This window comes from Opisthorchis viverrini (assembly GCF_000715545.1).
Source record: "Opisthorchis viverrini unplaced genomic scaffold opera_v5_5, whole genome shotgun sequence".
Taxonomy (NCBI): domain Eukaryota; kingdom Metazoa; phylum Platyhelminthes; class Trematoda; order Opisthorchiida; family Opisthorchiidae; genus Opisthorchis; species Opisthorchis viverrini.
In genome coordinates this window covers 718,296-731,397 of record NW_008751661.1, presented here as the reverse complement: position 1 = coordinate 731,397, position 13,102 = coordinate 718,296, and the positions used below count along the sequence as shown (strand labels likewise).

The 13,102-nt window shown below is 45.4% G+C and overlaps 1 protein-coding gene across 1 annotated transcript; it reads right to left on the bottom strand.

Annotated features, from left to right (window-relative positions):
* Positions 1 to 7,073: 7,073 nt before the first annotated feature.
* On the bottom strand, positions 7,074 to 7,742 carry T265_12565 (hypothetical protein; the record flags this gene model as incomplete). The annotated part of the gene is made up of 1 exon (XM_009164389.1): positions 7,074 to 7,742. A coding segment is annotated over one exon (669 nt), but the record flags the coding sequence as incomplete, so codon positions are not given.
* Between the last annotated feature and the right edge of the window lie 5,360 nt (positions 7,743 to 13,102).

Sequence of the window (13,102 nt, the reverse complement as noted above, 5' to 3'; positions counted from 1 at the left end):
CTTTTCTTTACAATAAGGCTTTCAAATAAGTCATGGCTGTACGGCAGTGAAGCATTGGTGTTGAGCACTGATGTCATGCTGTCGTTGATGATGATGATGATGAAGTCTGAGAACAGCTGACTCACCTGCCCCTGCGACTCAACTTTTCATCATAGCTGCGACAACCTGATCATGTCTTCGTATAAGTTCTTCATTGCCATTCAGGTGTACCCTCTACCGCATGCCTTTGATAAACACGTTGTGTGTAGGTGTCATAGCCCAGTCTCTCGGTTTTCCTACTTAATGTGACTGTCGCACATTACATGGAGAAACTATGGTGGGTGTCGGATTAATATGGTTGTGTAACTGCTGTCCAATCAGGCAGCTCTCTTCATATAAGGTGACTGCTTCATCAATGCGAGTAAAGCTTCATCGATTTCTGACAAACTTGCGTACTGGTTACACAGCGCTGATGACGAATGGTCGGTTATGGCCAACCGGACGAAAGATTGCTAAAATGCCCAGTGCTCCGTGAAAACCGATTACGAATCTTAGCGATTACATCTTGTGAAGCCCATCAGATAGCTAAGATACGAACTTTAAATGACCTACAGTAACTGCATGAAGAGCACACATGTTAAGATTCACGGGTCCATAGCCCAAGCCCACAAGCGCTGTGACAGAAAACTTGAGCGCGTCAGCTCCTGTCTAGCTCTGGTGGAAATGCGCTCCCATCTAGAAAATGGTGTATACGGTGAAGCAGGGGAGGCAACTATACCAACAGATGTGTACTCAATTTCCACCGAAGCATCGATGTAATCCAAACTCAGTTAAACATACTGGTTCTCAATTTACAAGTTGCATGAAGCGGGAGGATGGAAGCTGGGAAAAGTTCACTGTTAAGGTGAATTCTTTTCCAGTATAAATGTCCAAACCCAGTCCGAATCCACATCTTTCTTGAGAACTATTTCAGTTTATCTTTGTAATGTAATACTCATAAGGTTTCTGAAAAGCCATCGACAGCCCACGACCGGTTTCACCCTTTTTGGGGCTCATCAAGTAGGCGCAGTCCCCGGGTTTCCGTCAACCTTATGATCTACTTGAGACCGAATTGCACGAACTTAGCGAATATATACTCATTTGCAAACTAATTTGGTTTTTTCGAGAGACTCGCCTGGAACCCAGCTGAATATCTCGTTTGTGATGTTCTCATAAAGTTGACGGAAACCCGGGGGCTGCGCCTACCTGATGAGCCCCAAAAAGGTCGAAACCGGTCTTGGGCTGTCGACGGATTTTCAGCAGCCTTATGAGTAGTACATTACAAAGATATACATGTATCGCGATATCTCGAATATCGTAGCGACTGAAACATGAGGCGGCCTGGTGCAGCACAACAGCTGCCTGAGAACATCACAAACGATAGATTCAGCTGGGGTTCGGTTTCAGGTAATCTCTCGAAAAAAAACAAATCAGTTTGCAAATGAGTGTATATTCGCTAACTATTTCAGTTGTTTGAATCCCTAATTTATTACTTTGACTTATGTTCCGACATTCATTTAGGTCTGTGTCTCTGGTGCTTACAAATTCAGTCTGAAAGAGAGCAACGAGAATGGGGTAGTCCGTTAAGCAGAGGGAAACATCATTGCAGCTGGCCTAAGTAGCTGCTAAAATCAACATACTTGCCTGTGGAGGACAATAAAGCTTAATTTCTCTTGGTTCAGCTTGCATGTTGAAGCGGTGCCCCGATCTATGGTTGTCATAAGCAAGCAGACTACTGAGCTACATCAACAGATCAGAACAACTTCAACGACCTTCCTGGTTTAAGTAGAGTTGACAGAAACTCGAGGACTCAGCCTAACTGATGAGCCCAAAGAGGAATAGCGAAACCGGTCGTCGGTGGTCAAAAAGTCATCATCATTATCAGTTCTAAGAACCGCGTGCTTGTCGTGCAGTGGTTGTAGCTGCCACAGTTTTCTTCGACGAGTAGTTCCCTTTATGAAAAAATGCCGAGACATTTCGCATATCTTATTAACTGAAACATGAGACGTCCTGAGCAGCACATTCAGTTAGAGGATATCGTAAATGAGGGATTCATGTGGGCCTCCCGTAATTGAAAAAAAAAACAAATTGGTGTGCAAATAAGTGTAGTTCCGAACTTTGGGTTCAAGTAGAGCATAACGTTAAAGGAAACTCGGGGACCGTACCTAACCGATAAGTCCCGAGAAGAGCGAAGCCAGTCATGGGCTGCCGAAGAATTGTCAGCAGCCTTCAAGAGGCATAGTTTGTTTTCCAGGCTTAAAATTCGAAAAAATAGTGCACGCATATGCACCGTCTCTGCTAATGCTGTATCACAAGAACGATCAAAGGAACGTATCACAACGATAAAATCATCTCACAAAACTTTTCAAAGACAAAACAGAATCAACGGGTTCCGCGCTGTCTTTTGGCGCTCGTATTCTCTCATTCCCAGCACTGCGATAATTTAGTCGTAATGAATGTTAGGTAGATACAATATCATGCATGCATACTTTGAACACCACAGCACATTTCAACGAAGGCCGCATCGGCACTGCAAGGTAAAAAAATGATGAAATTTAGAACTTATTATAAGGCATCCGCCTAACACAACGACGTTAGTGAGAAGCGTCCTTATAAAGTGGTGTGTTTTTGGAGCCAAGCAACCACTAGGTCGTTCATTCCAACCTCCTCAGTGCAAAACACAATATATCTTAGAAAGGCATCAATCATTATCATGCTTTGAGCTTTAACTGCTGAGCTACTTTTGCGGCGACAAAACTTACCCAACTGCCCGCTCGGGAATTATTGCACTCACACAGGCAGTCCTCGCTGGGCCTCGTAATTTGTTTTAATTTTGCACAGCTTACTAGTCTAGTAGCACATGTGGTAACATACATAGGTGAGACAAATCGGAGCTCATCCCAAGGGACAGTTACATATCTCGAAATCTCAGAAAGGCCATGGCTGAAAAACAGTCCCGTTACAGACCGTGAACCGGTTTCCGTGATAAACACCTAATTACCACATGGCACTCAGTTGAAACAAACAACAACAAAGATAGTTGATGCAATCAGAACATTCGGGCTACTAGCTATTACTGAAACGCTCACAAGCTAATTCGTTCAGCAGACAATTGCACAAGTCTGTCACACACGATCTACACACCTTAGGCTTGGGCTTTCCTTGGCCTTTGAGTGCAACTTCAAGTCTTTTTGACGCTTTCGTATTTAAAACCGCCTATCTATAGCACCCATTCGGTGCGTAGCTGCCATGCCAACGGAATGAGGCACGAGGGTTGGAGAGAGCCAGGCTACCCAAGCCTTTGTAACTGATATGCTGCTGAAATCGCTTTGATCTGCCCCTCCAGGGGGCGTTCTTGCCAGAAGACACGAGGCCCAGACTTTTGCATTTATTGAGTCACATCTCTCGACAACCCTTTAGCAATCTAATACATAAGGTAGCACGATTGTTGAGCTATCACAAGACGGATTGACATCATACCCAAACCACATTCTTAGAGCTGAGCTGATCGACATTGTAAATAGTCACTTACATGAACAGTAGCATAAGTGCTCGTGAACAGGAAAAAGTCGGGAGGGCCGGGGCGGTCTTTGTCAATCTCCAACATCTATGGCACCGTCCTATCACCTTGTCGGTCAAGGGTTGGACTTACAACGCAGATATGGATCAGGACCGTGAAAACGCACGAAATGGAAAAGGCGGCCAGTATTTGGCCACGGGGATCTACAACGCATTGTTTGGGCCTACTGGGAACAACTGGTTCGCAGTGGAAAATTAAATGGGGTAGCTTTTGGAAGAAACAGTTTAACCAAGATAGATATGAGCGAATTACACCGGTTGGAACACATAGTTCGCAGGTCTTGCAAACGTCTACCTTCAAAAGACATTTTATCTAGCCAAAAGAGTGTAAAACGACCTATAGGTAGCCATTCTGACTTGGAAACGAAAGCCAAGAGTATGGACCAGTGGATTCAGTCCTCTGACAGGTGCCGCCTCTCTAGAGCTAAGATACATGGATGGTTGGTGACAGAGGCATGGCCCAACCACATAACTGGCAGTGTGCATGGATTAAATCCATCACCTTACTCTTCAGCAAGTTGAGCGATTCGATTTCTATGAACCTATCAGGCGATTTCCTCCTATACGTGGTTATATTCCGGAAATATTTCCACCCTTGTCATCGTCCTTTTCTTTTCTCATCCCCGCCAATGGCTGTGGACCGTGTGCATGGAAAGCGGGTCTAGCTGCCAGTTTTGTCCGCCGATCATCTGGGAAGTGGGAGTGGATAGCTACACAATGAGGGAGGTAGTTGCTATCGTTGGCGGATGGTTTTAGTGATGGCAGTAGACTTTTCGAAGATAGAGAGTGCAAGCTTTGCACTGAAGGCAATGAATTCGACCAACACGCGGCGGTTGTCCGCCAGTGTATCTCATCGTTGATGTGTCCCTTCTCAAAGTCATATTGCAGGAAGATAGCGGGCACAGTTGTATCTGTTGGTAATGGCTGTGATACCTCACTGAAAATCTGACTCGTTTCCATCTATCTTGCTATCTTGAGGAAATCAGTCGACTGGGTACAAGACATGCAACTAGGCTGGCGCAACCTATGGAGTGTCATCATGTGTGAGCTACTCCTTCAGAAAACTATCCAGCATAATGCAGTACCACTGATCCGACGTCCTAACTAGACTCAAACAATGCTCGGAGGAGATCATCAGTGAAGCAATGGTTCTTTTAACGTCCTCAGCTAGCAGTGGCCAGTTTTCTGGCCCGATTAAAAACATGGGGAGCTTGGCATCATTGTATTCTTGACAGATAAGCTGGTGCCATATATGCAGTATAAATATTGAAGTTTGATAAAGTTCATTCTCGCTTGCCCTGGAAGGATGGTAATAAAAGCGTCCAGCTATAGCAACCTTTCGGCACCTAGCTGCCATGCCACACGAAAGTGGCACGAGGGCTGGGATACTGCCAGGTTGCCCAAGCCTAAACAGGGTAAGTCGAGAGGCAGAGGTCGGGTTCGAACGACGGACTTTCCTGCCAGTAAATTCGCGCTCTAACCACTTGGTCCATCTCACCCCTATTCTATCTAGAATGACACAGCTGCCCAGGCAATTAAATTTATCCACCACCTCAATCAGATTTGGATCCACCCAACCGTTGAACAAGGTACCAAATCAAGAGGCAAAGTTATTTAAGACACGTAACATTGTTTTCAGTTAAAGGACGTCGGATCCAAGAACAGCTATGTCGTCTCCGTAGTCGGTATCTCTCTGGGAATACCCTGGGAGCATTTCGATCGTAAAAAGCTTAGTGGATGCGAGCAACTCTTCTATGCTCAACCAGAAGACAAAGGTGGGAATGGATAATAGAAAAGCTTTACCTAACACCACTAGATGTAATGAACTCAGAGGAAGCTTACCATACAGACGTAGGAGCATTCATGAGGTGACCTACAGCGCCGGAAGGAGGGTCAAGAATCTCCAGGCAATAATTCTGCACCAACCACCAGTTTTCAAATCAGATGAATCAATATCACCGTTCCATGGTCTGTCGAAGAGTAAATAAGGTACCTTTACACCGTCTTGGTTTCCCCAAGTCTGTCTGTGTTCAGTAGAGCTGCGGAGCTTTAGAGTAGAGGGCATCATGAATGTTACAGGCACCAGGTTGGTGTCATGATAGTTCACAAAATGTTGGTATACCCTCTTTAAATATTACGTAACTGCTGAAGTGCCGCGTTCTGTGGCTACTTTCTCTTTATTCCGTTAGGAATAAAGGTTGCTTACATGAACCTGATTGCTTTTCTTGCAGATGTTTACAAACCACCCAAACCCGGTGCTCGGTTCATCCTTCAAAACGGATAATTCGTAATCTATTTCTGCTGATCGGCACATATGGTTTGTGTTCCATTGCCGTACGCAGGAAACCAGATAAACTGTTCTTCAAAGTGCTCACTCTTGCCTGAGTTACTGAACACTTCTTCGCAATCTGTTCTGCTGTCTTCCTTTGGCTGCTTGATCAAATTAAATTAGAAACAATACGGACGTTCCAAGTCGTAAAAGCCTTCGACATTTCCTGAGCTTTCACTGTCTACCAGCCTCTTGATTCTTTCTTGGACTCTTCACTAGTTGGTGTTCGGAAGATTTGTGCCCCCTCCCTCAATTGTACCTGTTGTCTTCTGGTACAAACCTTCTGGCACTAATTCAGATTAGTGACAAGTGAAGCGCTTAGCCGGTCGTACCATGGAATTCAAGAGAACAGCTCTGAACGCCACGGATAGACACCCCCTACGTCTCTCTAATCCACGTGTTCATTATAGGAACTGTCTTGATTCACTGTGAAAAGTGTTTCAACTAGCTCAAACACATACGCATCTTCGGATATCCACAGACGTAAGATGACCATATGGCTATTGGAGTGCCATCAGGCCAACCATTACCACATTGGGCATGTGTTATTGAATATACCCAATAAGATTATTAGTATGAAGATAGAGAAAGGGGCAGTATGAAATCGGAAGGAATTGACGTAGAACATCGAAATTCGCCATGGGCAGGTTTTTATAATCGGTGTTCACTGATAAAGCATTATGTGTAAACCGAATCATGGCTACCAAGAAGCCTGTGTGCCTGTCCACTGGTGTTTGCACATCGATAACTCTATAGTCAAACTAAACCGTGGAAATCCAACAAAAGCAAGTTGACACACTTCAGAAAGGAGCTGAACACTGCACGACTCTAGTGTGTTGAGCAGCAGTGGGGTTGGGACCGCTTTAGCCAGCCTTCAGTCACACGTCCAATATCACCTGATCTGGTACCGACACAGTCCTCGGGTGACAACTCAGGCAAAAGGCTCATATGATTTTTGAAATATAATTCTTCTAAACAGTTTACATTCGAAAGGTAAATGAACGCACAGATTGCTTCCTTCTCCTAACTGAACAAGACGAATTGAACATATTCCAAAAAGTGTCTCGTTTCTGAATTTATACAAAAGCAACAATAGGGATAACAATAAATGCTTGAACAACTGACAAAACATACAAATTGAGTTTCAGGGTGGTAAGGCAAGAAAGGCCCCCACTGTGGAGCCGTGCATGTCTCTTGATTTATTTAATCCGAGTTCATGTGTGCAAATGGCCTGCATTGATCGGCGCAGACTTAATAAGAACCTGTCTTGTGTGTCCAGTAATTCACGAAGATGCATCAAGCCAAATAAAATACGTGACTGGAGTTCGGATATTTCACCCAAACCAAGGCCGGTCAAATTAGTTTCAAACATGGGTTGCAGAAGCTCCTGATAATCTGATAAAACTCTATCACTTTTTATCCACTCCCAAGGCGGTAGTTCTATCGGTTCATTCGGAGTTTTGGAGACAGAGGATTCAAGGAGTAGGTGCCATGAGGCGATTTCGCGCTCGTACCGTTCCATGAGATCAGCGCTTTCTGAGGATCCATCAAACTGTCCGGTTTGTGGCTTCACGGGAGTACTGACTGCAGGCACCTCAGCACGATGCGGCTGACTTCCACACTGTTCATGAGGCTCAACCGTGTCTCGAAAACAAGGAAGATTGGCAGATGGAGAGGACTTTGGACTGGAAACGTGGTCCGCAACAAAAACAAGACTTCTGCGTGTTGATTTACGTCGGAGGGGCAACTGCTTTATGAACATATTCTCCTCGGTTTTACCGTCGGGACCATATTCGGATTCTAATAATAGTTCCATATATCACGGGTCGGCTAGTCAAGAATGAAGAAATTTAAAATGTGTTAGTCTCGTATGCTATGCTGTGATTTGAAAGTGTCACCGGAAAACGCTAACAACAACACTGGTCACCAGCAACGAGCGAAGCTCATTGGTGCTACACAAATACCATCACGTCTCCCGTGTGAAGTGCAGCGACTTGTCGTTAGAATATTGGACACAGCTTTGAAACTTAAAGCTGAAAAACGATAAAAACAGAGTAAGAATAAAAAAGAACATATGGATCAAAAAACGAGAGACGGAAAACTACTTCTGTTTGCGCGAAATCACCATGTTGGTGAGTGCCTCCAAACACTGATAAGCTGGGTCTTTGGTAACCCAAATTTGCAGACCAGAGTAGCCATTGCCCTTTTTTGCATTTTTCATGCGCCGTCTCGAGGTCATGCGTTGTCAAACTTGTGGTCGGTAGTCAGCACACGGTGTAGGGATCGATTGCTAAGCACACAAAGCAGATGCCCAAACCGGCGTAGTTGGTGCGACAGAGCCAACCCATCAGTTTAGAAAGTGATTGATAACAAGACGCAAACATGAAACAAATCATCGAACCAAGCGAGCGTAAGAGGTAATCGGCGGGGTTGATCATAGAGAGAATATAAAGAAAAGAAGCGAAGCATATATGCAGTAGCAGCCTGTCTTCCGGCTTGTTTTAGAGAGCGAATGCTAAAGGCTGCAAGATGAACTGATCATCGAGGTTTGAAGGGTGATTTCGAAGTATCTGAGGCCGTAATGATTGAGTCAACCATAGATAGTGATAATGGCAATTGGCGGTGAGAGGAGGTCAAACCCAAGAATGTGGGGTGGGGAGAGAACAAATACGTGAAAGCGAACAGAGGCGTCAGCAGTAGCCTGTTTTCGCCTGCTGTGTGCAGCAAGGCGACCCGGCTGATGATAAGGCGACGACAGATGTGGTATGAGACTAAATGTAGATGTGCAACTCATGACTGCAGTTGGGCTGGGACGTCGCGGGGGGGGGGCTCAGGTATCCAACCCCTGTCCACCAAATGAAGTTGTCTTTCCTTAAATCCTTGTTACCAAATAGTCCGCAGGTGGGTAGGGCATGATACAACCATTTTCAAAATGAGCACTGTGGGCCCAGTTAGCTCCCTTGTTTGGGATTCATGTGAGTTTTCATGTACATCGATGTAAATCCTAGAGTGAACTAATCCTGTGGTGAGCACGCTCATCACCGTCATCGTCGATAGCATGACATCAGTGTTCAACACCGATGCTTCACTGCCGTGGGTGAGCACGCTGTCACTTGTCGACCGTATTAGTTATCGACTAGCAAACAATGGTTCTCTATGCTTCTGTTGAGTACTCATGACTGGATTGGGCTGGGACGTCGCGGGGGGGGGGGCTCAGGTATCCAACCCCTGTCCACCAAATGAAGTTGTCTTTCCTTAAATCCTTGTTACCAAATAGTCCGCAGGTGGGTAGGGCATGATACAACCATTTTCAAAATGAGCACTGTGGGCCCAGTTAGCTCCCTTGTTTGGGATTCATGTGAGTTTTCATGTACATCGATGTAAATCCTAGAGTGAACTAATCCTGTGGTGAGCACGCTCATCACCGTCATCGTCGATAGCATGACATCAGTGTTCAACACCGATGCTTCACTGCCGTGGGTGAGCACGCTGTCACTTGTCGACCGTATTAGTTATCGACTAGCAAACAATGGTTCTCTATGCTTCTGTTGAGTAAGACTGATGAAATATGTTGAGGGAATGGTGTCTTCCTCCAACATTTAAGTGTTGTACGAAAATGCACGTACTTGTATTTCCGTTAACCTATTCCTTGGGAGTCCAAGGTATATTGCAGTGAGTTCGTTTTTACACTTCACAAGAGTATTTACCTCATGATTGTGGGACAGGTAAGCACCACTAATTTAGGGGGTCCATTGTGGCGCATTTTTCTGACCCCAGTAGGCGGAGGAAGTCAGTGTATGGTCCAGTATATTCATTTTTCAGCTCAAACGTCGATAGCAATCAGTGTTCAACACCGATACTTCACTGCCGTGGGTGAGCACGCTGTCACTTGTCGACCGTATTAGTTATCGACTAGCAAACAATGGTTCTCTATGCTTCTGTTGAGTAAGACTGATGAAATATGTTGAGGGAATGGTGTCTTCCTCCAACATTTAAGTGTTGTACGAAAATGCACGTACTTGTATTTCCGTTAACCTATTCCTTGGGAGTCCAAGGTATATTGCAGTGAGTTCGTTTTTACACTTCACAAGAGTATTTACCTCATGATTGTGGGACAGGTAAGCACCACTAATTTAGGGGGTCCATTGTGGCGCATTTTTCTGACCCCAGTAGGCGGAGGAAGTCAGTGTATGGTCCAGTATATTCATTTTTCAGCTCAAACGATTCATCGGAGTGTAGTGGTTCCAGTTTCTACAGCTTCATTCAATGAGGATAACGAGAATAACAACATGAGGGCTAGGTGTTGGAGGCACTTGTTTATTCAAGTCATTGAAAGCTAATGTTTCTGTTTGTCGGGTAGGACATGCAGTGGGAGCTAGGAATTGAAGGCGACTGTCATGAACATTCTATTTTCACACTTCAGTCTCACTCCCGTGCCCGGGCAATGCACCTGCATCCCCAGATACATATGACCCTAGAACCCCTGATTTAGCCAGGCTCCAGCAGCGTACATGGCCCTACATTCTAAGAAATCGAGAAGCCTAACCACACTCATTATTACTCATTAGATTTTTACAATCATTCATCCAATACCTGTACCCAATTTATCCCTCTACACACAATCCAACGGCCAGGGTGAATGTCATGAATATTCTTTGTGCTCACATTATCGTTTTGTATTAACCATGCTTTCGCCTTCATTTTCAGCTTATGTACGTCTATTCTTAGACAAGTAAAGCGCTATTCATCCTACGCCACTCATTCTTGTTCTCGCGCTCAATCAGAATCGATATTCTATTGGTAACAGCGACACAAGACAGCATTTAGCTGTATGACACAGCCATATTGTCATGAATATTCTTTGTGCTCACATTATCACTTGTATTAACCATGCTTTCGCCTTCGTTTTCAGCTTATGTACGTCTATTCTTAGACAAGTAAAGCGATATTCATCCTACGCCATCGATTCTTGTTCTCGCGCTCAATCAGAATCGATATTCTATTCGTAACACATATCTCTCAGGGTCACCAACCACTGGATTGTCTCATCCCGTGATCACCATCCGAGAGGACGGCACTTACCAACACGACTGAGTCGACCAGTAAGGACTTTTATGGTTCATTGTCGATTCATAGAGTGACTGTCCCTAAGTTGTCTCTATCCGATAAAATGGTGAGCGAAGAGAGTTCTGAGTCAAACGGTTCTCTGGCATACGAAGTACATGGTATAAACAGTGCAACCTGTGGGGTGTGACCAACTGTGTCCACGGATAGCGAACTTTCCCGAAAACATCAGCATTGTTGACCCGACCAACAGGCCCGAGCGTTGCTTCGGGGACACCAACAGTTAAATACGGAAAGTCTTCAAAGGTCATCCGCACTCAGCACCCATAGCTCTGATTCACAAAGTAGGGAAAAACGCAACTCGGCATTGCAGTGTTACCTTGACGGTCAATATGGTGCCACGTCAGCACCACAAATGTAGGAAGTTGGCAAAGGCTGCCATGAGCTTTCTGATTGCATCTTTCGTCATTCCGATAGAAAAGATCAGTAACAACACCGAGCAGCTGACCTGCAATCATGGACTTTGGGCATGATCCAACCCAATCTTGCAGCATTATTTCACACTGTAGAGGTGCGAAGTGCATACCAAACTGTGCAGCGGACGCGTTTGCCTGGCACCACTGAATATCCTGAATTCGGAAATCTGTCCACGGTAAGAGGCACATGAAACTTTCACAAGAGACAGGAATTTAAGGTGGAGAACATTCATCACAACACAATACCACAGTTCCGGACAACCAAAGGAGTCGAAAGCAGATCTGAGATCGAGAAATACTATGAATGCTGACTGTCGGAAAGAGTGGCGGCTGCAGGCTGGATGAAACCCAGTTTGGTTCTCACAGATATGGCTCTCCAGACGACGACTCAACCAGTGTAGGACAGTACCAGAGAACACCGCGGAAGATATAGCCACTAAGATCGTAGCCCGTGGTTTTCGTATGTGGCTCTTGCATTCTATTCGTTGGAGCGCTCCATCCCATTTGCATTGTAGAGCTTGAGGTCAAGATGTCAAATTGGGCACGACGGACTCGTCACCTTCTGTAAGAAGTAAAATGGGCAAAACCACATGGACGAGGAGCTTTGTTGCGCTGGAACAATGGGATTGCACGCTGAACTCCAGTTGACGACGGCGTGCCGGTACCCAGCTCCAACTCGGGTTCAATTAGTCCTCTCAGGTGAGCTCACTGGGTCCAGCTAACTACTCTTCGAAATGCTTGGCCCATTGTTTAACACGACGCTTCTGCGAACGGAATGCAGCTCCACCATTGATTTCTGTGAATCAACGGTTAATTGTGGTTATTTTTCTCCTCTTCACTCACTACTAATGAGTGGCGTGATTTACGCCCTTGTTGCAGCGTCGCTTTTTTTCTTTGAGGCTAGTTTCCTCAGTTTTCGCTCTCACTTAAGATCTGTCTATTCTCTCAAGGTTTATTACCCGTTCATTTTCCTCCCTTTAACTGAGAGCTGACTTTGATTGTATGGAGAAGCGCCCCTCATGAATTGTTGACCCACCTTGTGGGCGTGTGAATTTCGGCCGGAAACATTAAGTGGTGTCAGGCAAGGCTGTCGCTTTTTATCCTTCCTCTTTTTAATAACGGTACTGTTTCAGCTTATTTCTCGGTCTGAACCTTCCACGGTAATGTTTTCGTCAAAAGAACTACCGAAGATGCACAAAGTGTATCAACACCCAAAGCAAGATCGACGGTGTCAACCTAAAAACTCCTGTGCGCTTCAGATTCAGCCTCGGCAAACGGCAATCAGCGGATGCGGGATCGCGACCGGGTCTACAGTTTTGACCAATCAGAACCCGGTTAAATGCTGGACCGACAATTCACGGATTCACGGATTCACTGATTCACGGATTGATACACAGGATCGAGGCTTTTGCCCAAGTTTTCCGGGGCGCTTTCTCCACAAACTCAAGTCTTGCGGGATTCAAGGGAAAATCCTTCGGCTGGATCAAGCGTTCCTATCAGACAGGTCATTCCCAGTGAGAATAGGCTCAACCTATTCCTCTCCGGCGCCGGTCTCCATTGGAGTTCCCTAAGGCTCCGTCTTGGGACCACTCCTGTTTCTGATCTACGTCAACGACCTCCCAGACGTTCTTGCGAG